The sequence below is a fragment of the Gilbertella persicaria genome (genome assembly GCF_025201335.1).
Source record: "Gilbertella persicaria strain CBS 190.32 chromosome Unknown B0P05scaffold_11, whole genome shotgun sequence".
NCBI classification, from domain to species: domain Eukaryota; kingdom Fungi; phylum Mucoromycota; class Mucoromycetes; order Mucorales; family Choanephoraceae; genus Gilbertella; species Gilbertella persicaria.
Window position 1 is genome coordinate 529,688 of NW_026251972.1, and position 22,674 is coordinate 552,361.

At 35.8% G+C, this 22,674-nt stretch overlaps 5 protein-coding genes across 5 annotated transcripts; 4 read left to right on the forward strand and 1 right to left on the reverse strand.

The window, feature by feature from the left end:
* Positions 1–2,132: 2,132 nt before the first annotated feature.
* B0P05DRAFT_534447 (peptidase M24, structural domain-containing protein) lies at positions 2,133–3,713 on the forward strand. The gene is made up of 3 exons (XM_051577323.1): positions 2,133–2,245; positions 2,296–3,166; positions 3,214–3,713. The coding sequence occupies exons 2-3, from the start codon at positions 2,512–2,514 to the stop codon at positions 3,633–3,635; spliced, it is 1,077 nt and encodes a 358-aa protein (XP_051436929.1). The 5' UTR covers positions 2,133–2,245; positions 2,296–2,511; the 3' UTR covers positions 3,636–3,713.
* A 470-nt stretch (positions 3,714–4,183) lies between these two features.
* On the reverse strand, positions 4,184–7,317 carry B0P05DRAFT_602949 (phospholipid methyltransferase-domain-containing protein; the record flags this gene model as incomplete). Its single annotated transcript, XM_051583281.1, has 10 exons — positions 4,184–4,309; positions 4,358–5,324; positions 5,373–5,510; positions 5,555–5,617; positions 5,667–5,852; positions 5,901–6,282; positions 6,348–6,548; positions 6,595–6,826; positions 6,878–7,224; positions 7,281–7,317. The coding sequence occupies 10 exons, from the start codon at positions 7,315–7,317 to the stop codon at positions 4,184–4,186; spliced, it is 2,679 nt and encodes an 892-aa protein (XP_051436930.1).
* Positions 7,318–14,915: 7,598 nt separating this feature from the next.
* On the forward strand, positions 14,916–18,142 carry B0P05DRAFT_534462 (beta-lactamase-like protein). The gene is made up of 11 exons (XM_051577324.1): positions 14,916–15,157; positions 15,193–15,350; positions 15,403–15,505; positions 15,553–16,342; positions 16,392–16,536; positions 16,599–16,880; positions 16,929–17,128; positions 17,173–17,342; positions 17,395–17,508; positions 17,560–17,715; positions 17,758–18,142. The coding sequence occupies exons 1-11, from the start codon at positions 15,066–15,068 to the stop codon at positions 17,957–17,959; spliced, it is 2,412 nt and encodes an 803-aa protein (XP_051436931.1). The 5' UTR covers positions 14,916–15,065; the 3' UTR covers positions 17,960–18,142.
* B0P05DRAFT_585476 (Reticulon-domain-containing protein) lies at positions 18,132–19,274 on the forward strand (the record flags this gene model as incomplete). Its single annotated transcript, XM_051582443.1, has 4 exons — positions 18,132–18,213; positions 18,276–18,461; positions 18,549–18,795; positions 18,845–19,274. 4 exons carry the CDS (start codon positions 18,132–18,134, stop codon positions 19,272–19,274), a joined length of 945 nt encoding a protein of 314 aa, XP_051436932.1.
* Positions 19,275–21,004: 1,730 nt separating this feature from the next.
* B0P05DRAFT_466429 (uncharacterized protein) lies at positions 21,005–21,172 on the forward strand (the record flags this gene model as incomplete). The annotated part of the gene is made up of 1 exon (XM_051574335.1): positions 21,005–21,172. The coding sequence occupies one exon, from the start codon at positions 21,005–21,007 to the stop codon at positions 21,170–21,172; it is 168 nt and encodes a 55-aa protein (XP_051436933.1).
* Between the last annotated feature and the right edge of the window lie 1,502 nt (positions 21,173–22,674).

The window sequence follows — 22,674 nt, forward strand, 5'->3', positions numbered from 1 at the left end:
AAACGTTAAGGAGGTTAGTTCATCGTGGCTTCCAATATTGGAGTAAGAGTTGCTTGTCAATTTTCCAAGTAATAGTAGCAGACAAATTGTATACAATTATGGTCTCATTATTATTTCAGCAAACATATAAATAGTCAATACAGTTTTTCTTCGCTATATAAACCGTCAAGTTAAAAAATCTAGAGTTTCAATCCATCGACAAAGATAATATATGTTGTAAAATTGTTGAATAAATTAACTCTTTAGCTTATTCATACAATACTAAAGCCTGCGAGCGTTACAATAAACTTGTCATATTCACTATTTTTACATCCGAACCTATTGCTGAGGTTGCGGCTAATCGTGGAAGTCTCTTGCATTTATTTATTATGATGTACTGTTATATTTGGGAAATATTCAAGCTTATTAAATATGCAGGGTTTTTGTTCATTGAGTATCAATTGAACAACACAAACTGCTATATTATTGTTGGAAGAAAATCATAGCTAGAATTCTTCATGTGCTTTTTAATGATCACACTTGAAAAAAAAAACCGCACTCTTTTTACAGTATAAGTATTTTGTTTTAGTAATTGGAGGTTATACTTCGCCATTTACTACACAACTTGCTTAAAACTCAATGTCCACAATAGGTAAGTAAAGGAGTTGATTTTGGTTCTTTCCATAAAAAGAGCTAACATTAGTCTCATTTTGTCCCATATTTGTACCCATGTCCCACTTTCCTATTAGCGTCCCAATTTTGCAACTCTGTCCCAATCTAATTTGGAAATGACCAAATTTTTTTATTGGCCCAACCTAGTTTCGTCATCTTAATCACTAATGCCAATTCGCTATAAGCCTTTGACTAGAAAACTCGAAGTAAAGTATCGAATCATAAGAAAAGAACACTCTGTCAACGCCAATGTTTATTTTATTTTATTCAAATGAAAAGAGAAACACCTTTTTTTGCTACAAACATACCATCATCCTGTCAAGGAAACACCCTCTCATTATGTCAAAAGCTAGAGAATAGGCTGGAAAACGCAAGGTTAGATCAGGCAAAGGCAATTTTTGCCAAAGAAAAAGCAACCAAATGCAGTGCCAAATATTAGCCTTTACTTATTATTAAGGCGCTTTTTGTAATAAAAATGGAACAGAAACAGATCAAAAGTTGCAGTGTATCTTGAGTAGAAAATAAAATGAGTTGGTACAAATTAGCAGCCACAAATATACAACACAATGGTATTGGTGTTTTTGTTACCAAACAAAATGTCTATACAAAGAGAAATAATGATTCACGTAACAATAGCTTTAAAGTTGAAAAAGAAGACACGCTGGACAATTCGACAATCAAGTATAATAAAACCCTGTCAACAAAGGAGATAAAAACTTTGAAGTATTGATGTGTTTTAATTGACCCTGGCAGACGCGATCTGCTACATCGTATATACGAAACCAGCACTTCTACTGATAAAACGAACTTGATATTCTGAAAAGCTAATAGATCAAAAACTTAAAGACAATTCGGAAATCTAGAAAAATAAGCAAAGTGAACAATGATAAAGACTCTCTTAAAAGATAAGTCATCCACTATAAGTCTATCGAAGCTCATTAAACATATCAAGACAAAAGCATATGTAAATGACGTACTTTCTTGTTAATATGGAAATGAAGCCAAGAGACTTGAAAGACAACTTTGCTTTCTGACTATTAATTTGATTTTCATGTAAATAAGAAAAGTGATCTGCACTTTGGTCATTTAGTCGTAGCAGAAACTAAAGACTACTCTGTTAAAGCAAACACTGACGTACAAGACAATTTGCTTAAGGATAAGCAGTACGTCTTGTATCTAAAGTTAATGCTGAAGCAAACTTAAATCTCACGAGTTAACAAGAAATAAAAGCCTGTTCTATACGTTGAAGAAGAGTATAGAAATATGTTTATCAAAGATATCAGTATCGCGTTTAAGGGAATAGATTTTGATGACAAAAGAAAGTCTTTAAATCCAAAGGCATTGTTGACTCATTCTTTACGATTTTAAAATACTCTTTGTTTTCAGCCTGGCCAATCTCGCCCTGATTGTTTTGACCTTGTGCAACTACAACAGCATTCGGTACTTAATTTTATCAAAACTCACACGCTAAGCATGATATTTTTCTTTCACTGCTTTACATATAATGTCTTCTGACGAAGAACAAAGGCCCTTAAACGGGCGATCACTTCATAACGGAGTGAGCCACTGGAACCACTTGAGAAAGAGCACTATGGTTAGTAAATGAGTTCAAGGCAGCTTGTCATTCAAACTAATTCAAACAAGATCTTTCGTGCCTTGATAGTCTTTTTTATTTTGATAGCATTGTCTGGAGGCACTTGGGTTATACAGCAATTTCTAAACAGGAATAAAGGAAATATAGATACACGTCCTTTAGAAGGCTATTGTTCCCATATTCAACCTATTCAGTCGAGCGAATATATCGGTCGACACGCACGCTTAGCCAATGTATTAAAGGACGAAAAAGCAGACGCGTTAATTATGGAAGGAGGCGCCTCCATGGTTTATTATACCAATATTGAATGGGGCTTAACAGAGAGAGCATTCATGGTCGTTCTTGAATTGGATGATGAACAACCTACTGGTATCTGCACCACTATTGTCACACCTGCCTTTGAAGCAACTCGTGCATTGGAGAGTTTAAAGCATGCCAATTTACCTGAAGAAATCCGACCTCGTATCGTTGAATGGCTTGAATATGATTCTCCATTTGACGCTGTTAAATCAGTATTTGATAGCAAAAAGCAATATGGAAAACTATTTGTTGAGCAGGATGCACGTCTATTTATCTATCAAGGCATTGCAGACTCTTTAAAAAATCACAATGTCGAGATGGCCTCAAGATCCATTCGCATGTTACGTATGATCAAATCAGTTGCTGAACTTGATATTATGCGTTGTGCGAGCACAGTGACCGAAATGGCAATTCGTACAGTACGTCCTCATATAAAGGTTGGCATGACAGAATTTGATATTCAAAATATTATGGAAGACGCACTTCATAAGGCTGGATTAAAGAATACTTGGGTGCTTGCGTTGGTTGACGAAAATGCTGCTTTACCTCACGGCTCTTCAAGCACAAAGAAGGTAACCGAACACAGTACTGTCTTAATTGACACTGGTGGTGAATTACTTGGTAAGGAAAACCATTCAGCTAAAACACGGTCATTCATATCTTCTTAGGCTATCAATCTGACACAACTAGAACATTTTTTATGGGAAAGAGAGGACATAATCAAACGATTGAAGACGCTTGGTATTTGGTTCGTCGTGCACAAGAAAATGTTTTAAATAGAGTAGGAGTTGGTATGACTTGTGCTGAAGTTGATCTGACTGCACGTCAGATCATTGACAAAGGAGGCTATGCGGAGTATTTCACACACCGTCTGGGACATGGTATAGGCTTGTTAATGCACGAAGATCCCTACATGAATCAAGGCAATATTGAGCAGTATTTGGCCCCAGGCATGACATTTAGTGTTGAACCAGGAATTTATATTACAAATGAATTCGGTATTCGCCTTGAAGACATTGTTGTAGTTAAAGAAGATGGTAGATTGGAGTTACTCACTAAAGGTCTGGCTCAAAACCCCTGGACTCTTTGATTTAGTACACTTTATTTGAAAAAATTTCATTGTGAAGAAAAATATCAAATGAGCAAAAATAAAGAATTTAAGAGATAATTGTTGTTGATGTTGATGGTATTGATGCTGGTAATAAATAGAAGCTGATCTCATCAAGGAATTTGAGTACTGGTCAGCTTAAAGTCCTCATCCAAACCCGATTAAGTACGTTTGTAACGCTCTTGAATACACAATTAAAGATTAGAGGTCCAAGAAAATGGATGCTGAGTTTTTCAAGTGTTTGTTCGACAGTATGACCGACTAAGGTCAAGCTGTGATTGACATAAAAGGTGGCCACATTATGTATTAATTCTTCCTCCTAATAGCCTAGCTTTTATTCTACGTGGTTTACGATGCTAATCTATTATGACTTGAAGAGCTTATTTGAGGATGAAATGCATGTTTTTTTGTTACAAAGAAAAGGCAAGACATTTTCAAATATATGCTGTATAACAGGGAGGAGAAAAAAGAACACGAAAACTTTTATTTTTGCATATACAAGGAGGTCTATCATTTATATACATTTGACATTAGGTGCTTTTACCGATCAAAAGAGGACTAACGCAGCTATTGGAAACCGGACTTAAGGACGTGCTGGATGCTCGACGCAATGATTCTGATGCAAAAGGCAAAAGTGCTTCTCTTGCGTGAAGAATCTAATATCCATTGGTCAATATTTTTCTGTATTTTTTTACAAAGCTTACCCTTTTAGCAAGCTGAGAGGCACGTTTGTCTGCAGATACAATTTCCCAAGCGAACTCTACATTGTAACCCAGCTTGATACAGCGCACCAAGTGCTTGGCTTCTACTTCGCCCATGCCTACATATTCTTCATCAACGGTATGTGGCATTATCTCACTATTGTTTCCCAATGTGTTTTGAATCCATTTTAAAACTGTTCGTTCTGTCGTGCTCTGGTCAATCGCTGGAGGTATTGAAGGCGGCTTGATCTCAAATGGGATTGAAACTGCCATCACATTGTGCTTGTTATCATGTTGGTATCTGAACTCATAGGTCCCCACTCTCCAAGGAAGTTTAGATCCACTAAAGATAACTATGCCTTCTGTACGTAATTCTGTTTCGGGAGGGAATATAATATCATCTAATTCTTTACTGACAGCAGCATTTGTCCAATGCCATAAGCCACGCGAGCTGATATTAGTTATGTGCTTGCTCTTGTTTGCTTTGACTTCAAAGACACCAATCCAGTCTTGAGGGCCATGATTCTCTGGAGCTTCCCAAGCTACCTGAATGGACTGACCCATCTCAAACACATAGTTATTGTTACTAGTAATGACCTTGAGTTTGTAACGAGATAAATCGTACATGTCTATATCACTGGCCGTTAATGGAATGACACGAGAGCGAGAGGATTCCAGCATTTGCTTTGTTTCACTCAACACTTCTTGCAAACGAGGACGAGCTGCTTCAACAATGTCCCCAACTGCATCTTTGGTTTCCCCTACTGCCTTCTCTACTTTTTCGACTGTCTCTTTCACAATACGTTCCATACTTTTGGTGCTGTCTTGTTTTTCGTGGATTATTTTGGCAATTTCTTGCTGGAGTTTCTCGGGAACCGTTTTGGGTAAAGCAATAGCAGCAGATTTCAATGCCTTTGTCAAGCCTGCTTCTGTACGAATTTGATCGCCATAGAGCTTCTGCATATGAGGGCTATAGTAAATTCGTGAGGAAACTGGATATCTTGCTTCGCTGGATTACCTTTCAACATAATGAAGAAACAAAAAGTTACAGATTTGAGAAAACAAGGCTAAACCAAAAATGAAGCCGTTGTTTGCAATTAAAGTCATACCCCAGAAGGCAGCATGGCCCATTATTTTCTCTGGGTTGTTTAGATATCTTGTTAGATTGTTAGAGAAATATTGAGGAAGGGACCTAAATACCTGTAAATGCCTGTATATAGTAATTCTGATTGATGGTCTTCCATAAAGAAATCGCCGTAGAACCTAATGAGACAATTAGACATATCAAATCATACTCGGCAGCCCAAATTACCATCCAAAGTTACCAAGCACTTCATAAATAGATACTGAGGTCCATATATGAAGTGAAATAAATATCAACCCCAATGTATGTCTAAGAAGAGTCGTTCCATAAGCCCAATTATCTGGCAAGGTATATGTCTTCCAGCAAGCGATAAAAAAGGTAGTATAGGACATACATAGTGTAAAGTTATAGATGCTGTTCCCACATCGTTAGCTCTTACGTAATATGCTGTTCTGTTATTACCTCTTCCAATTTCGAAAGGCTTCTTGAGCTCCTCCTCCCCATTTGATAAAGTGACGAGTGAAGAATTTGTTGTTGGACTGAGAGCGAAGAATAACACCATTACCAAAAGAGTATACTGAGCGCCAAAAGAAAGCCTGAAAAATCGCCACAACAACGCCTGTTCTACCAGGAAGCAAAAGAGGCATCACAGCCGCATAAATCATGACAATGACAGTAACAAAATCGGTGGCTCGAAAGGGATCAAAGTTCTTGAATGCAATTAGATCATGACGAAAGTAGTTTGTGTAAAATGGTTGCTGTTCAGCGATAGATTCCTGTTTGCTGGCTGCAGTAGAAGGACGTCTCTTGATGTCAGCTGGGGGATTATAGATCTTATCAATATCTAATTATGATCTATTAGAATCAAAATCACCTTTCTTTTTCTTTTCACTCTAAACGATACTTTACGAGGGGTTTCTACAAGAATCAAGAATGCAAATTGGAGAGCATGGGCAGCAATGCTAACAAACAAAACTGTGTAACTTGCGCACAAAAGTGAGACACCATAATAGCCAAAGTATCCAATCGAATACATTGGGTGAGGAGCCATTTCAAACACACCATCAAATGTAAGGGATTGTTCAATCAAGAAGAAAAAGTCTCCCCAATCTAGCCAAATTAGTATATTTCGTATGCCACATAAACAGATACTTACACCAAGCAAAATCCTTGACGACTCTTTGAGCATCTATTTTGACCCAAATATTAAAAACAATCAGGAACAGACCACCTCCCCATCTCAACGTATCACCCAGAAAAATAGATGATTGTGGTGATGTGTTGAACCAAGAAAGAGCAAAGCACATGTAAGAAATAAAATCATTCATTAAAATAAGATCCACTAGCTGTCTGTATAACATCCAGGTATTGTATTCAACAGGAGCCGTCTTGAAATAGTTTTAGTAAAAAAAAGGGGAGAGGCTGTTCAAAGTACTTACTTCAAAATCATAGTCATCGCCCATCTTGACACTAAGCTGATATTTGAGCCAATGGTACGCTTTGGGATTTGCTTGACGATCAAATACATTGTATTTCTTTGCCCAGCGGACTAGGCCTCGATTGTCGCTTTGGCACTTTAACAACAGGCCTAGACCAGCATTATAAGCCAAACGCCAAAAGAAGAAAACAAAAATAAACAAAATTTGTTTGAACCACACCGGCAAGGTAAAAAAAAGACCGATTTCAATTGCCATTGTACCCAAAGTAATCCAATCAAAAAAGCTTTTCTTTACATTAGGATTTAATAAGTTAGCAACCATTTCACGCGTCAAAGGAACTCGAAAGACTAGATATATTTGAAATGCATGAGTGCGCCTTCTTTGTCTATTTAATCTATTATACCTTTTCCATCAGGTGTTTTTCCGTAAGAGTATCGCATGTCCTTTTTTATATTGCCATCATATTCGCGATTTAGGTCGAATAAGGGTATTGTGCTATCTTCTGCATCGTCTTTGGCGACCGCACTTGTGTCTCTGTGGCGCAATCCTGTTCCCATTTAAATGATAGAGGAAAAAGAAAGAGAGAAAAGTCAAGTAAGAGATCATATATCAATCTTTACACACGCATGTGAAATTAACAGTCATTCTACAATAGAATGGGGTATTTCTTTTATGCATAAAAGCTGTTCTCCAATCATATAGCGCGCAAAGACTTCTTGTGATACTTACAGCGACCCTTTTTAGCGACTCCTACAGCCAATCAATCCCTAACAAGTTTTTAAAGTTTTGGCCGATATTGATACTAGTGTACACTAATGTCATTTTTCGGATAACAACTTTAGGAATGGCGGTAATGAATCGTCAGAGTTCTAGTGAGAAGAACTACTAAATCATGAATATTGTTAGATTTAGGAACAGGGTCATTGTGTACATTGTGCATTTCGCTGACCAAAATATCGATCGACAAGCAAATATATAACCTGCAGCTACAAGTATATATACTGAAAAGAAAGATCGACAAAGCACAAACAGCAGATCAATAATAATGGCACTCTCGTTTTTTCTTCTTTGATGTCTAATTAGGTTAAATATAGAGAGAATAAGTTGGCCGTCAAGTAGTTTCTTCTTCTATCATATGTTATGTAGAAGCAAGCAGTTCATCAAGCTTGGTAGTCAAAGCTTGGTTACTAGCTAATTTTACAGTGGTCTTTTTGAAGCTCTTGCTCGCCATCCTTATAGTAAATATACAGGGATAGTTATATTCCTTAATGTACATATAGCAATTGCACAGCTTTCTCTAGCATACTTACTTGCTATCTCCATGATATTGTGTATCTAGAGTGGCATAAAAGTAGTATGGCCATACACGCATGCAAATGTCCACTATTCGGAGGCTGAAATTCGAAGTAGTTAGAAGAACCCAAAATGGAGCACTTGCTTAAAAATGCATAAAGACGCAGTTGTTTCGTCTTGGAGTAACAACAAAAGCTTTAGGATTCTAGCTTAAAAGTCTAGTAGTATAAGAAAATAAAAAGATCTGATAGCAAAGTATTGGGAAAATGTGTGGGGGCGGTTATTTTATATGTTTCTCGCTCCTAGTAGACTATTTTTATAGTCTATTTTGCAAGCAAATACAACCATCAAGAAAACATGATTTTCTCGTTTATTCTGAGTATCTAACTGTATTGATAGCTGCATCCTTCGTCCTATGAACTCCAAAAGAAGTACAAAAGTCAGAGAACTAAAGCACATCCTTGAGTAATTGCCTTTCCACCAGAGAGATTTTTGGTCAGTTTGGACATATGGCATTTTTTTATCCAAATGAGCTCTAAAAGTGGTATTTATGTCAGTAGACATTGTTTGCAATTACTTTGAGTATTTATACGAGTATACACAAGCTTTACGCTACTTTCATAATGTCTAAGAAAAAGAAGAAAATTTTATGACCTGTTGTTTTTAATATTAGACTTTATATACCTGGCATCTCGGTTACATGAAAAGCCAATGTACATCAGAGCTGCTTCTTCAAACAAAATGCTCTATTAAAGTGAATTTATCCTCCTAAATTAAAAAGGAAAATGTTTGATTATAAAAAATATCAAAGTGTTGGAAAACTTACTTTAACTTTACGATGCACGATGTATGAAAGCTGGCCTTTGTTACATGTGTTAGATGTGGTATAAATTGCCATATACTCGCAAATACAATTTAGTTACTGACTTTTTATATAGTAAGGATACATCCAATCTAAAGGTATATTGTCATTTGTATGATCTAATGAAATCAATGATATGTTGTCTTGAGAAAAACACCGATCATTATTGCACATGTGCATACTTAATTCAAAGTATTTTCTTTTATTACTACATGTCATTTGGACTATTTCATTGTCTCTCAAATTTATTGAAATATATACGTATATCTACAGGATTCACAACCATAGTGTCAAATAGACTATAAAGATTCAGTTCTAATATTTAATTATGCTTGAAATTATAACTTGTTCAAAATCAAAACAAATCTAGCTTAAATACAAAGTTTTAGGACTGGAAGTCACTCGAAGCCTATCATTCATGATCAAATGTCATTTAATAGCAAGGATGAGCAAAACAATAGAGAAAAATGTATGTATCTTGGATTTTCGAAATTAATTCGCTCCTTAACGTAATGAACTTATAGAAAACATACTTTTTTTTGGCAATATATGCAAATTTTATACAAATTTTATGTTCATTTTTTTCATTTTTGTCATTTTTGTCATTTTTTCATTTAATCTAATTCTTTTAAAATCAAAGGCACTACAGCATAAGCGATTGAAGAGGTCTTCCATTGAATGCAGAAATGGAAGATTTTGGCCAAGCCTTTACTCAAATATGAAAGATTTTTTCCACCGATGGAAGAAAAATGCAATCGCTTAAGCTGTGGTGTATGGCTGCCATTATGGTCGCTGTGGCTCTCTATGGCCTTCTATGGCTCTCTATGGCCTTCTATGGTTTCTATGGTTTCTATGGTTACTATGGTTGCTATGGTTGCTATGGCTGTCGTAATCACTCTGCTGCAACAAGGATCCTGGTAAAAAGCGGTGATCAAGAGCATTTAACAAAGAGCTCGAATTACTGGAGTTGTCATTTAGGAAGTGAAAACGTTGTAGACGACTGACAATTGCTTCACAAATAGGATTTCTAGCTGCCACTTGCTTGATCGGAGTTTGCTAAAATGAATCCAAGGGAAGAGTGCAGTAGGCTTGTGAGCCCGACTTCCAACTAAACATAGCAATCATAGCAACCATAGGAGCCATAATAATAATCATAGCAGCCGTATCCCAGAACTTAAGCGATGCATTTTCTTCCATCAGAAGAATTTTTCCATTTTTGATGAAAAATTTCTGCATGTAATGGGAAATTTGTTTCATCGCTTACGCTATAGTGATAACTCTACAAAAAGGTAATAAGAGCAATAAAAAAAAGCATGGAAAGACTCATAGACCTCAGGCGTTCGTGGCTAGTGTGATGAACTTACCAAAAAAAAAAAAAAAAAAAAAAAAAAAAAAAAAAGCATTTTTAAAAATAATAAAAATATTAACAGGTATGGCGAAATTACATGTATGCCATTTGCGTACTAAAAAAAAATCTTTTTGAAAGATAATGAAAACAGCTACTTTAAAATAATATCACTATTTTAAAACAAATCATAAACATTTTCTGCAATAAAAAAATAAAAAAGTAGGGAATTTCTGATTTTCCTGTTTTAAATTTAAAAAAAAGCTTGTTTCTCAATTTCTCTGGTTTGAATTAATAGACGAATCTACCAAGTAGCAATCTCTTCTTTTAACTAAAACTGTAAAATCATTATCCGGTAAACTCGTTTATTTATTTAAAACAGAAAAATTGAAAAACTGACTTTTTTAATTATTTTGAACAAAAAATTAGAAATTTCTTACTTTTCTTTATTTTTTTGTCATTACAAAAAAAAAAAAAAAAAAAAAAAAAAAAAAAAAAAAAAAAAAATTGTTTTACTTCAAAGTAGTGATTTCTATTTTTCTCTAAAAAATATTTTCTGAGTACACAAGTGGCATACTTGTAAGTCGGCATAAATGTCAGTGAAGTTTGAAAACGTATATGTATTTTTTTTGTGAAGCCATTACATCCATAATAGATTAAGTCATCAACACATTTCAGAAGGGTTTCATTCAAGGACGTTTTATTGATGAAAATGAGACGTAGGTCTATTTGACTCTACAACAAACAAGGCTTAAACGACATCAAAGTGTAGATTTGCTTCTCGACCAGGAGAAAGCCTATGATTAGTTTTTATTTGCTTATTTTCAACAGGCTTTCTTAGTAATAGGCTTTCCTACTTTATTTACACGCAGTATTCACAATCTATTCTTTGGCAACTCAGCAGCAATTAATGTCAACGGATGCCTTACTGATTCAGTACATCGGCAATGAAGATTAAAGCAAGGTAATCCTCTATCTCCGTTGTTGTTTAATATAGCGTTGGAGCTATTGATTCTATGAGTTCAGCAAGACAATATTTACCAAGTATATATATCGACAGTGGGCTGCACTACTCAACATAGCAAGTAAATTATATATGCTAATGTTATTTGTGTATTTCCAAGGATGAAGCTGACTTCATGCGTCTTCGACATCCCTTAGAGAATTGTATTATGTTATTGAATGCAAAATTCCACAAATACAAGATAGAAGCCTTCTCAGTAAAATGAAGTCGAAATCTTGGGGATCATTGTTCTTGAATCATTAATAGAGACATACTATCACCGTCACTGCTCTTCTGCTCTTTTGCTCTTTTGCTTCCCGGTATCTTGGCTTTTATATGCTATATACGAATTCTCAAAGGGATTTTGTTCAAGATATGCTATTGGAAAGTGCACACACAAGTTCATGACTACTCTCAACGTTACCTATCACCCCGAGGTGGAGCGACTGTAGCTAATATTTTGCATTCACTAAGCAATTTCTGAATAAATTACATTCAGTTGTCTACTCTTATGTGTGTCAGAAGAAGTATTTTTATGTTTCCTTTGACTAATTATGTCTCTCGAAGGATCAAAGTGGATTAGAAGCTCTCAACATTATCAAACAATACTTGGTGTTGCAGATGAGATAGATTCTTACTCTGTTTAGTTCGTCCAGTTAGCCTAACCAGCTTCAAGTGTTTCTGACAGAACTCTTTGTGATCATGCATTCAGATACAAACAATCTACTACTACCTTTCTTCTCTAGAACCCTTCGCCGTCATGACCTTTGCCATCCCACTTCAGTCATCAATAGTATCTACGCTGCCTTTGATCACTTTGATATTGATTCCAAGCTTGATAGTGTGCCTCTTACCAACTTGCTTTACTTTCCGCTAATTAACATGTCTCAGGGGTACCTCAAAGTTACTGGATTCATCGACATCTAAAAGCACCAGCCTCTCTCTCTTCTTTCTTTTTAACAAACAAAGTAACCGGTTACGTCTAAAGGTCCGTCATGAATATGGGCAATTACCAGGATTGTGCTATCAGCTCTTTATAGACGTTTTTTGCAGGCAAACAGTAAAACCTCAACTTTTCTTGTGGCAGTATATCACGCAAAATGTGATAACATCTACTTCCTCTGCCTATAATGCTTTGACCAAGCAATTTCGGTGATCTTTTTGTTTTGGAGAACTCCCATGCTCCCTTAGGCTAGAAAATTGTGGTATCGTGTGCTTCACAAAAAATTACCCACTGCCGCAGAGCTCTTCAAGGTTGATACAGCCTCTACTCCTATTTATCGCTTGTGCAAACCATAATCGGAATCCCATGACCATTTCATAGCCCATTGTTTTTATCAAGTGGAGTGCTTGGGCAGAAATACTCAACTACTACTATCTTTTGGTACATTTCACCCCTTCCTCCCTCCACAAAATCATCACTCGTTAAGCCTTATCACCTGCCATTACAAACCGTTTCAAGATTATATCCATCGTTGCCATAATTCAGTACGATGTCTAATCCAGTCTTTCCACGTCCCATCACTCTGCAATGTGTAACTGAACGACAATTCTGTATATCTAAATAAAGCTCAACTACAAAAAAAAAAAGATTCCAAGCTACGGCCATATAACATAGAAAGCACTAGATCCCGTCCAATCTGCACAATTAATCTATGCCTGGGGCAGTCAGTACTATAACCCCTTCAGTCTTAACTATCACACATTTTAACATTTTTAGGACTTTGAATACAACAGGGCTACACCTCCCCTATGAGAAAGCCCTTTGTACATCTACCCTCACATTAACATCAGAAAATGCCTATATTTCCATTTTCTCTAATTTTTGGCACTCAAAATAGTATATCTTGCTTTGATAGTGCTCATTGTTAATACATTTTATATGTCATCTAGTGCGAAAATGCTCAAAACACGGCTTAAATAAGCCAATCTTTGATCCGTCATTACTCGACAGACTGTCAAAACATCCTACTTTTTTTTTGCTCAAAAATGTTCTTTCAATTCCAGGAACAGAAAGACATTACTGGTTTGACTGTTGGATGAAATTAGTTTTTTTGGCTAATGGGGGATTCACGAAAAATTTCTGAATGTAGATTTTACCCAACCGAGATGGGATAAAGCCATATTCAGATACATCAAACAAAAAGAAAGCGAGTTTACCAAGACAAAAAAGGCGAGTCAACTTGAGAATTGTCTTTGAATTTGCATTCAAAGTTCGTTGTACACTATAATTGGCACAAAAGAAACCCTTTTCAGCAGATATCAACTAGTAGATGGGCATTTACTTCTGTAGCATTTGATACATGAGATAGTCAAGAGTAAGATATAACATAATAGATGACACTTCTAAGCATAACGAAAGCAAGTTTTGTCACACTTTATTGGCGCTATAGCTTTATTTTCTGTTGATGTATCTAAGTTGTAGCGGTCCCTCTTTACTCTATTTTTATGTTATTCAATTGGACTGCCAGCATCTTTGAAGATGCACCTTAACTTGGTAACAATAAGTCGTACTTGGTTTAAAAAAGAGGAATATTTAAAGGTGTTCTGTGCTGCCTTCTGAGACAACATTTGGTTAAAGCGTTCATTGATCATTTGGTCGCATTAACTTACATTGGATGGTTTCACTTTGAGCCTTGGGATTTAATCTCACAAAACAGTAAGTGGTCATTACTCATCACTCATTGGCCTGAAGGAAATGATGGCTCCACCTAAAAAGAAAAAAGCTAGTTTTTTTTTCTATTTTGGATATCTTAAAGACTATTGCTAGAAACTAGCACAAAAGAGGGTAGAATGTGACGAATTACTTATTTGATGCATAAATCGGGAGTATTATGCTAACGCAACCCATTTACTTGGCTTACAGAGAAAGGAATTAAAGCACATAGCCTCATCCAAAAGTAATTGCATTTCTAGTCATCGATCACATCTTGCTTAAAAAGCAAAATGAAAAAACAATCCCTTTTTCAATCTAAAAAATCAGTACAGAATATTCCAACCTATTTATACAAAAAGACTCATCGTTTGCAAGTAACGAATCAGAGCAAAATTGGTCATTAACTATTTTACATCTTCCTGGACTTGAAAAGTCAATAAAAGCATAATAATTCTAAATACCTATAAACAGTTTCCAGTGGCATATATAATGGTTTTATAGTAAAAAAAAAAAAAAAAAAAAAAAAAAAAAAAAAAAAAAAAAAAAAAAAAAAAAAAAAAAAAAAAAAACGACATGTCAGAAATGGGCGAAAGCTGCTTTCAAGAATGGGTAATTACTCAAATAAGCGGTTTCATTCTTCCAAATTTTGCGCTTCATTTTGACTTTGCGAGACAAAGAATGTAGCTATCAACATGGCTAAATACCTAGAACGTATTCTAAAAAAAAGGTCATTTCTTGACCCTTGGAAGGTTCCTGGAGAAGAAATAAAAAAAAAAGTTGGAATTTCACAATGGGACATGCAGGCAAGCAAAAATAAATCGAAAACGAAGTTAGCATAACGTCATATAAAATACAACAAGAAGCTTCTTCTTTTTTTTTCCCCTAATGAACCAACAATTGATTTTACATGGAAAAAGCTTCGTTCTACAAAGTTAGAGCATGAATAGCATGTAAAGCCACTAACTTAGTGACTGTTTTTAAATTTATGCTTTTGATCCAACGACTATTTTTTCTGATGGATACTGTTGCATGTTTTCTTTCTTATACCTGCGATCTATCCTAAAGAAGCCACACTTTTTATATTCAGGTACAAGACAACACCAAATACGAGGCATGAAAGCGTACATTCAGGTTGTTGGACAAAATTCGCCAGAAGGGCCCCTAGTTTGATCGTCCATTACGATTCACAGCGCTATTTATTCAATTGTCGAGAAGGTACTCAGCGGTTGTGTGTACAAGAAAAAGTAAGATTGTCCAAGTTAAGCAATGTGTTCCTTTCAAGAGTTGATTGGGATTGCATGGGCGGATTAACAGGCATGTAGAAGGGCAATAAAAAAAAAGCTTTATGAACTCATGTGTTGTATAGGTATGCTTTTGACTTTAACCGATGCTGGTGTAAAAAATATTGATATTCATGGTGCAAAGAACTTATCACACTTTGTTGCTGCAACAAGACATTTTGTTTACAGGCAAGTCACACAGGGTATGATTTATGCATACTTACCGTATTGCTTAGAACCAATGCCACTGTCAATGTGCATGAGTATAGTGAAGAATCACTACCTTATAGTGATAAGAATCTGTCCGTGACACCTGTGATAGTTGTGCCCAACAAGGCCAAAAAGAGAAGCTTTGATCAATTTAGTAGTAGCAGTAATAGTGATCAAGAAGAAAGTAGTAGTAGTAGTAGTGAAACATCAGATAGCGAACATCGGTTACAAAAACGAGCATCCATATCACCTTCCGAAGCAGATACATATAGAAAAAAGGTGATTTCACTCATGTTTACAGACTCAAACAAAGGAGAGAAAGCACCTGGACATACGATCGAAGCTGAATGCTCACCTAGAACGAAAGCAGTACATCCATTAGCAAAAGCAGAAAATCAAAGGGACCATTTGATGCAGTCATTACCACCTACTCGGCCTTATCCAGCTGCTACAACGTATATTTGTCAAGGTACTACTTTGCCTGGTAAATTCAATAAAGCAGCAGCACTAGCATTAGGCATTAAGCCCGGTCCTCTGTATGGTAAACTGCAAAAGGGGATGTCAATCACGCTAGAAGATGGTCGAGTTGTTACTCGAGATATGGTCTGTGATCCTGAAGTGCCCGGTCATGTATTCATTGTGGTTGATTGTCCTAGTGTAGCCTATATTGATGGCTTGGTTCATTCAAACAAATTCAAAGACTTCCAAACTGAAGGAAAGTACAAGACACACGTCATGATCCATTATGTAGGCCAAGGTGTTCTTGAAGATGATCGCTATAAGGTTTGGTTGAATTCATTTGATTCAACTACCGACGTAAGTAGCCAAAACGTGACAACACGCGTTATTCACAAGATATATCTAGCATATTTTTGGGTCTACAGAACTCTGTGCACAAACAGTCCAGTTTACATCACATGCTATAGGCCAAGTAAAGTTGTCTATGCTCAACCCTGATATTTTCCCTATCCCCAAGTATAACAATGTCCCTCAAATATCACTATCTGAAGGTGAGCATAAGTATATATATGGGTATATTGGGTATATTGGGTGTATTAATTTGTTATTTTAGTCAAAGGTTTACCTATAAATAGTTTTCGATTAGAGAGCATGGCCCAATATAACTTGGAACCTAGAAATGGAATCGAATATATGGACCGACCTGCCTTTAATCACACCGATTTAAACTTGCCTGCTATCAAAGAAATAGACCAAAACAAAGAATATCACGAGGCAGTCAAAATGGCCAAAGCAGAAGCTGCTCAGGTCGATATCAGCGAAAAGTTCCCTGGCGATGACGTCGAGATCATCACTTTAGGCACAGGAAGTTCGATTCCTGCCAAATATAGAAACGGTAAGCCAATCATTATCATATGAAAATTAATAGTGGTAAAAAAAATAGTGAGTGCTACATTGGTAAAGATTCCAGAATATGGGTCTATTATGCTAGATGCAGGTGAAGGTACCTATGGGCAAATGATGCGTAGATTCGGTATAGACAGATTGGAACAAGAAATCAAAGACTTGAGTTGTATCTTTATTTCTCATTTACATGCTGATCATCATTTGGGTGTTATTCAGTTAATCAATAAATGGCACAAGGTAAGACAGACTATTTAAGGCGGCATTTTGACAAATCAATATAGGCTACAAGAAATGAAAACAAGATATTGACTGTAGTGGGTCCATTTGTATATAAGCACTGGTTAAGTGAATATGGCGGTGTTGAATACCTGGGTTCAAAAAGAAAGCTAAAGTTTATCAGAAATGAGAACTTATTAAGCCGTAGAGAAGCAAGAGGAGAAGAACTCAAGAGGTAAAAAAAAAAATGGAATAAGTGATAATCAATACTCATACTTAAACTCTAGTTTAAATGAACTAAAAAAGACACTTGGACTTGCTTCCATAGAGCCAGTCGAAGTAGTTCATTGTAGATGGGCTTATGGCTTATCTATTCAGCACGAATCAGGCTGGAAATTAGTGTAAGCCTTAATTTGTTTATTGTTGTTATTGTTACTTATATTGTTTTTAAGTTATTCTGGTGACACTCGACCTTGTAATAGACTAGTTGAATCTGGTAAAGATGCTACTCTTTTGATTCATGAAGCAACCTTAGAAGATGGTGAATATCAAAAGGCTGTTGCTAAGCGACACAGTACAACAGGTGAAGCCATTGAAGTCGGTAAAAAGTAAAGTAGTGTAAGCTTGTGTAATCATCACTAACTGTTTAGAATGAATGCCCGATACACACTATTGAATCATTTCAGTCAACGGTATCCTAAGTTGCCTATTTTATCGGAAGAGCAATCCAATGTCTGCTTTAGTTTCGATATGATGTCCATACCCATCAAACAGTTACCATTGTTGCCTAAATACACAAGTGCTATTCAACTTGCATTTAAGGAAATGGAAGAAGAGAATGATATCAGTTGATTCTGAAAACGCCCATTATCTTTATTTTCAGTTGTGTAACCTAAAGAAATTTTTTTTGTTCTTGTATGATGAAACCTTTTTATCATGCACGTATACTTTGTAACTAAATAAAACTATCTCTCTTTGTTTCTTCCTTTTTCTTTTCTCTTTTCTTTTCTTTTGAAAATAAAAAATGGCTGACTCCTCTGTTCCTGTCATTGATACAGCTGCTACAAACAAGTTGGAAGAATCACCTATTCCTTCTGCTACTGCTCGTAAGTTATTCTTTTTCTTTTTTTGTGATAGGTAATAACGTAAAGTCATGTTTATCTTTTAGCTCCTACTGTCAATGAGACACTTGAAAGCTCTATTCCTGAATCCAAGCCCGAGAAACCTGCTACCACTCTTGATACCCCTCCACCTTCTGTAAAGCCTGTTACCGCACCAGCAACAACAACAACAGCATCAACAGCATCAAGCAAACCATTCAGTTATACTTCTCCTAACATTAAATTTGAAGATGGTAAGATTGTGTTTATATACATATGAGCGTGTCATCCATATATTCATTCCCCCTCCCCTTTTTTTTTAAAAAAAAAACGATCATTAGATCCTTCTACCTATTTAAAGACAAAGGTTGAATCCCTAATTTACTGGGAATACCCCAAGAAGAGTGCCACTGTCTTGGTTGGATTACTTGCTACTTTGGTATTAACACAATACTATTCCCTCTTGCAAATTGTTGCTGGTGTCTTTACCTTGGCTACTGGTCTCAACTGGGTATTTGTCAACACACACAAGCAAGGTCAACGATTTATTGGTGGCAAGTCACCCGAGAACATTGCTAATCCTCACAGGTAAGTTTATTTTTGTATGCCTATCAGTCTAATCATCATAATCTCTTAGTGAGCGTCTTCATAAGCAGGGAACTTATATTCCTCGTGATCGCGTCTTACGTACTGCACAACTGACGATTGATGTTGTTGAAGTGATTACACAACACATTACAAAATTGGTCTTGATTGAAGACAATTGGCGTTCAGCTGTTTCTTTGGTTGTCTCTTATTTGGTCTGGACCATTGCCAAGTTTGTCTCTACCAAGTATATTGTTGGCTTCTTTATTGTCTCTGCCTTTGCATTCCCTCGTCTTTACCTTCAACATCAAGATGTAATTGATGCTCATGTTGCTCAACAGTCCAAAAATGCCCGTGTCTTGGCTGAAAAGTACGGAGGTATTGCTAATGTCAAGGCTAGAGAATTAACAGAACAAGCCAAGTCCTTTTTATCCAAGAAGACAACCGCCTCTATTCCTCAAGAAGCCAAAAAGACTGAATAATTTATCCCTATCTGTTTCGATAATAAAGTGAATTTTATCTTGATATACATTCATGTGTATAGAAGGCTATACTAAAATTGTACTGAATATCGAGAGCTTTGTAGTGTTATACACTACAGATATGGTTATCATCTATTCAAACAGCTTACGTATGTGGTGCTTCTTTCCATAAGCTATTCTAATATTAGCCACTTTTATAGAACGTACGATACAGATGGAACATAATATCAAGTTTGATTGCATGTTCCTCATCTAATCTCAGTTGGTGAAGACAAGACAGAAGATAGGGTACACTATTCCCAAGGTGCGCTTTATTTTCATAATTATATGAACCTTGTATCTTTCTGAGCAAGTTGCTTTTCTTTTTTTTTTGTTATTCTTTAGGTGGGAAGTCTTTAGCCTATAAGGCGTTGGTACCAAGAGCGGGTGTGTACCCTATCTTCTGTCTCGTCTTCGCCAACTAAGGGATAGTTTTCGCTATCATATTGTGACAAATTCACGTCGACGAAAACCTTGACAGTAAAAGGGACAATATTAGAAGCAAAACGACCAATTGAAAGGCTGGAACAATTGATCGTTCCTATACACGCAACTTCGATAAAAACCGCTAATCTTGGCAGTGAAGGACAATTCCACAAAAGTTTAGATTGTATTCTTTTATGCTTCTTATTGGACATTATTAGTAGCATCATTAAATATTATTGGATTATATAAACGTTTCTTTTATTATATATATGCATGTATTACATAATATATTGTATACACTTCTATGAATCCAGTCATACACTACTATACTCATCACTAGAAGCATTCTTGAAAGGCGATCACAAAAGAGAGCAACAGAAAAAAAATATATACAATGCATACCAGCAACTCAACCTTGAAAACGGCATTCAGCAAGAGAAAATAGACCAGACCATTAAATAAGAACAGAGGCACAAGTATAGCTATAGCATAACATGAATTATTTGCACATAATTCATTTAGACATTACCTCTCATATCAATAAACCACACACTTGAATATCTGTAACACTCTTGTATAGATTGTTGGAGAAAGGATATCATGATCAACATCATCTCTTACTAAAAAAAAATACCACGTAGCACCCATATAGCCATACCATCCAGTGGTTCACCAAGAGTTGCTACCCATAGAGTCAGCTGTATATACTAGAAGAGATCCCTTTCTTTAAAATAAGCCTACACAAATGTATATGAGGATATGGACTAAATAACATATCAAGCCTTAACTTGAATATCAGAAAAAGATTACCAAGTCATAGTAGTAGACAAAAAAAAAAGAGAATCACCAAGTGGGAATGAAAGTAGTGGGCAACATCAAAGCTCAGTGACCATATAGAGACAAAGCCAGACAACAGATGAGCAAGAAACCAAGTCAGTTAGCGCCAAAAAATAAATAAAAACAAGGTTGCTCAAGAATTGAATATTCTGTTCATCCATGCTCGACATACGTAGTATATCATGACCTACTAGTTTTTGCTTATTTGAAATATTATTTCTTTCTTTAGATGACGCTATTCATCTTTGGTCTCTGAAGCTTTGCTCTTAGAAAATGCATGTACTGAAGGTGTATGTCGCCAAAACGCCTGTAAACATCCATATAATTGCCTTAGGCAATCTTTTTTTGGTGCTTGAAGGTGACAATAGAAAAAAAAAGACAGATAAAGGAAATGTCGTAGTTAGCTAATGTTTCATTTTACACAGACAATGATCAAAAAAACTGCTTGTGTTCTGAAAAAGATGAAAGAGAGTCATGAACAAAATGAGCTCAAGATGATGATGGGTGAAGAAACCTCACCAAGCCTCCTTCAGTTTGTGGACATCGACATTCAAAAGCCAGTGAAAGGTGCAGGCTACGGCATCTTGCTGCCTTAAGAAAAAGAAGAACAAGATATTGTTATTAAATATGTATAAATATATTTTTATCTTAGAAGCAAAAAAAGTGATAAAAAAAAAGAACTTTAATCAAAAAAAATTATATACTTTCCATGAGTAAGTTCTCAAAGCACAGTAGATTAGCACTATAAACCATGCTGAGTAAAAGCTTAGGCTAACAATATAATCGTCTTGTGCATTATTTTCTTATTGCCAGAAAGAGCATTGTAAAACAAAATAAAAAAAGTTGACATGTTTCAAAGCTTGGCGTAAGTGAAGTGTCCCTTAAAGACATTATGACTCTAAATTAGATTCGCATGTCAAAAACCAAAACCAGAAAAATGAACACCTTTCTTTTGTCTAAAGGATTTTTTAGTACGTTGGTCTGGTCACTTTTGGTGGTGCTCCGGATTTTGCTATAATCCCTTGTGGAAGGCTGTATCTCTTAGGTATCAACAATTTTGTCAAGTGCCAAGTAATTGAAATGGTGTCCTTTACTTGTGGTATTGGCACTGCCATTTGTAGCATTGAACAAGACAAGATATAAAGAACATTAACTTTAAGGAGCAACGAATGAAACACTCAATATATCCTTTTAGGACATATTAATGGGTAGCCCAGATGACGGCTATTTTATTGGGATTATATAAGACTCATGTTATCGTACTTAATACTTCCACAAAAGCATTGTTTTAAAGGTATTTTATATAGCTATTCACTTTGCTTCACACACACTAGTTTCCATTTATACGATGATTTTATTTTTTAAAATAAAACTTTCATCCAATACAAAATATATATATATATGTTATGTCCTAGCCTTTTTTGCTTGGTTTAAACACCCTGTGTCTCAAGTAACAGCAGGTATTTGTGTTTGTAAGTCATGCTTATGATGTATAGACTATATTTGTTTATGTTTGTGAATGATAATTAACACTGAATTCAGGTTTCAACTTTGAGAGGAAGTGATAGGCTCGATAAAGCAGTAGACAGTGTCTCCCACAAACCTGATTGGTTACTAAAAAAAGTTGTCGCCTAAATAACAAAACCTGCTTTTTCTTTTACTCTTGTGTTTGCGTGTATTACGAAGGAAAGTATATTAGATATCGTTATGGGATGAACACGGCCGATAAAAAGGATAACCACTGGCTCCGCCTGCTGAAGGACTTTGAAAAGCAGAGCCCTTGCCTATTCAGCAATTGTCACTAGACTTGAGGGCTATCCTTGCCTCGACAAAAAGCATCCGGTCGCGTGGTGGCACATATGTGTCGTTGCCTTCCCCTTTGCTGTCAGACACGATTGACTTGGCCACCTACATTTATTTTTTTATCTTTTATATTTTCTTGGAGCCTTAAGTTCTAACTCTTATTTTGTTAGGTTATCTGCGAGTGATATGCTTTGGTATTCTTGTGTTGTAAAATATAATTACACTTAATAGAGAGAATAAACCGTATTTTTGTTTTAATTTTGTATAAAGTTGATAGTTTATTTGGTTTACCTCA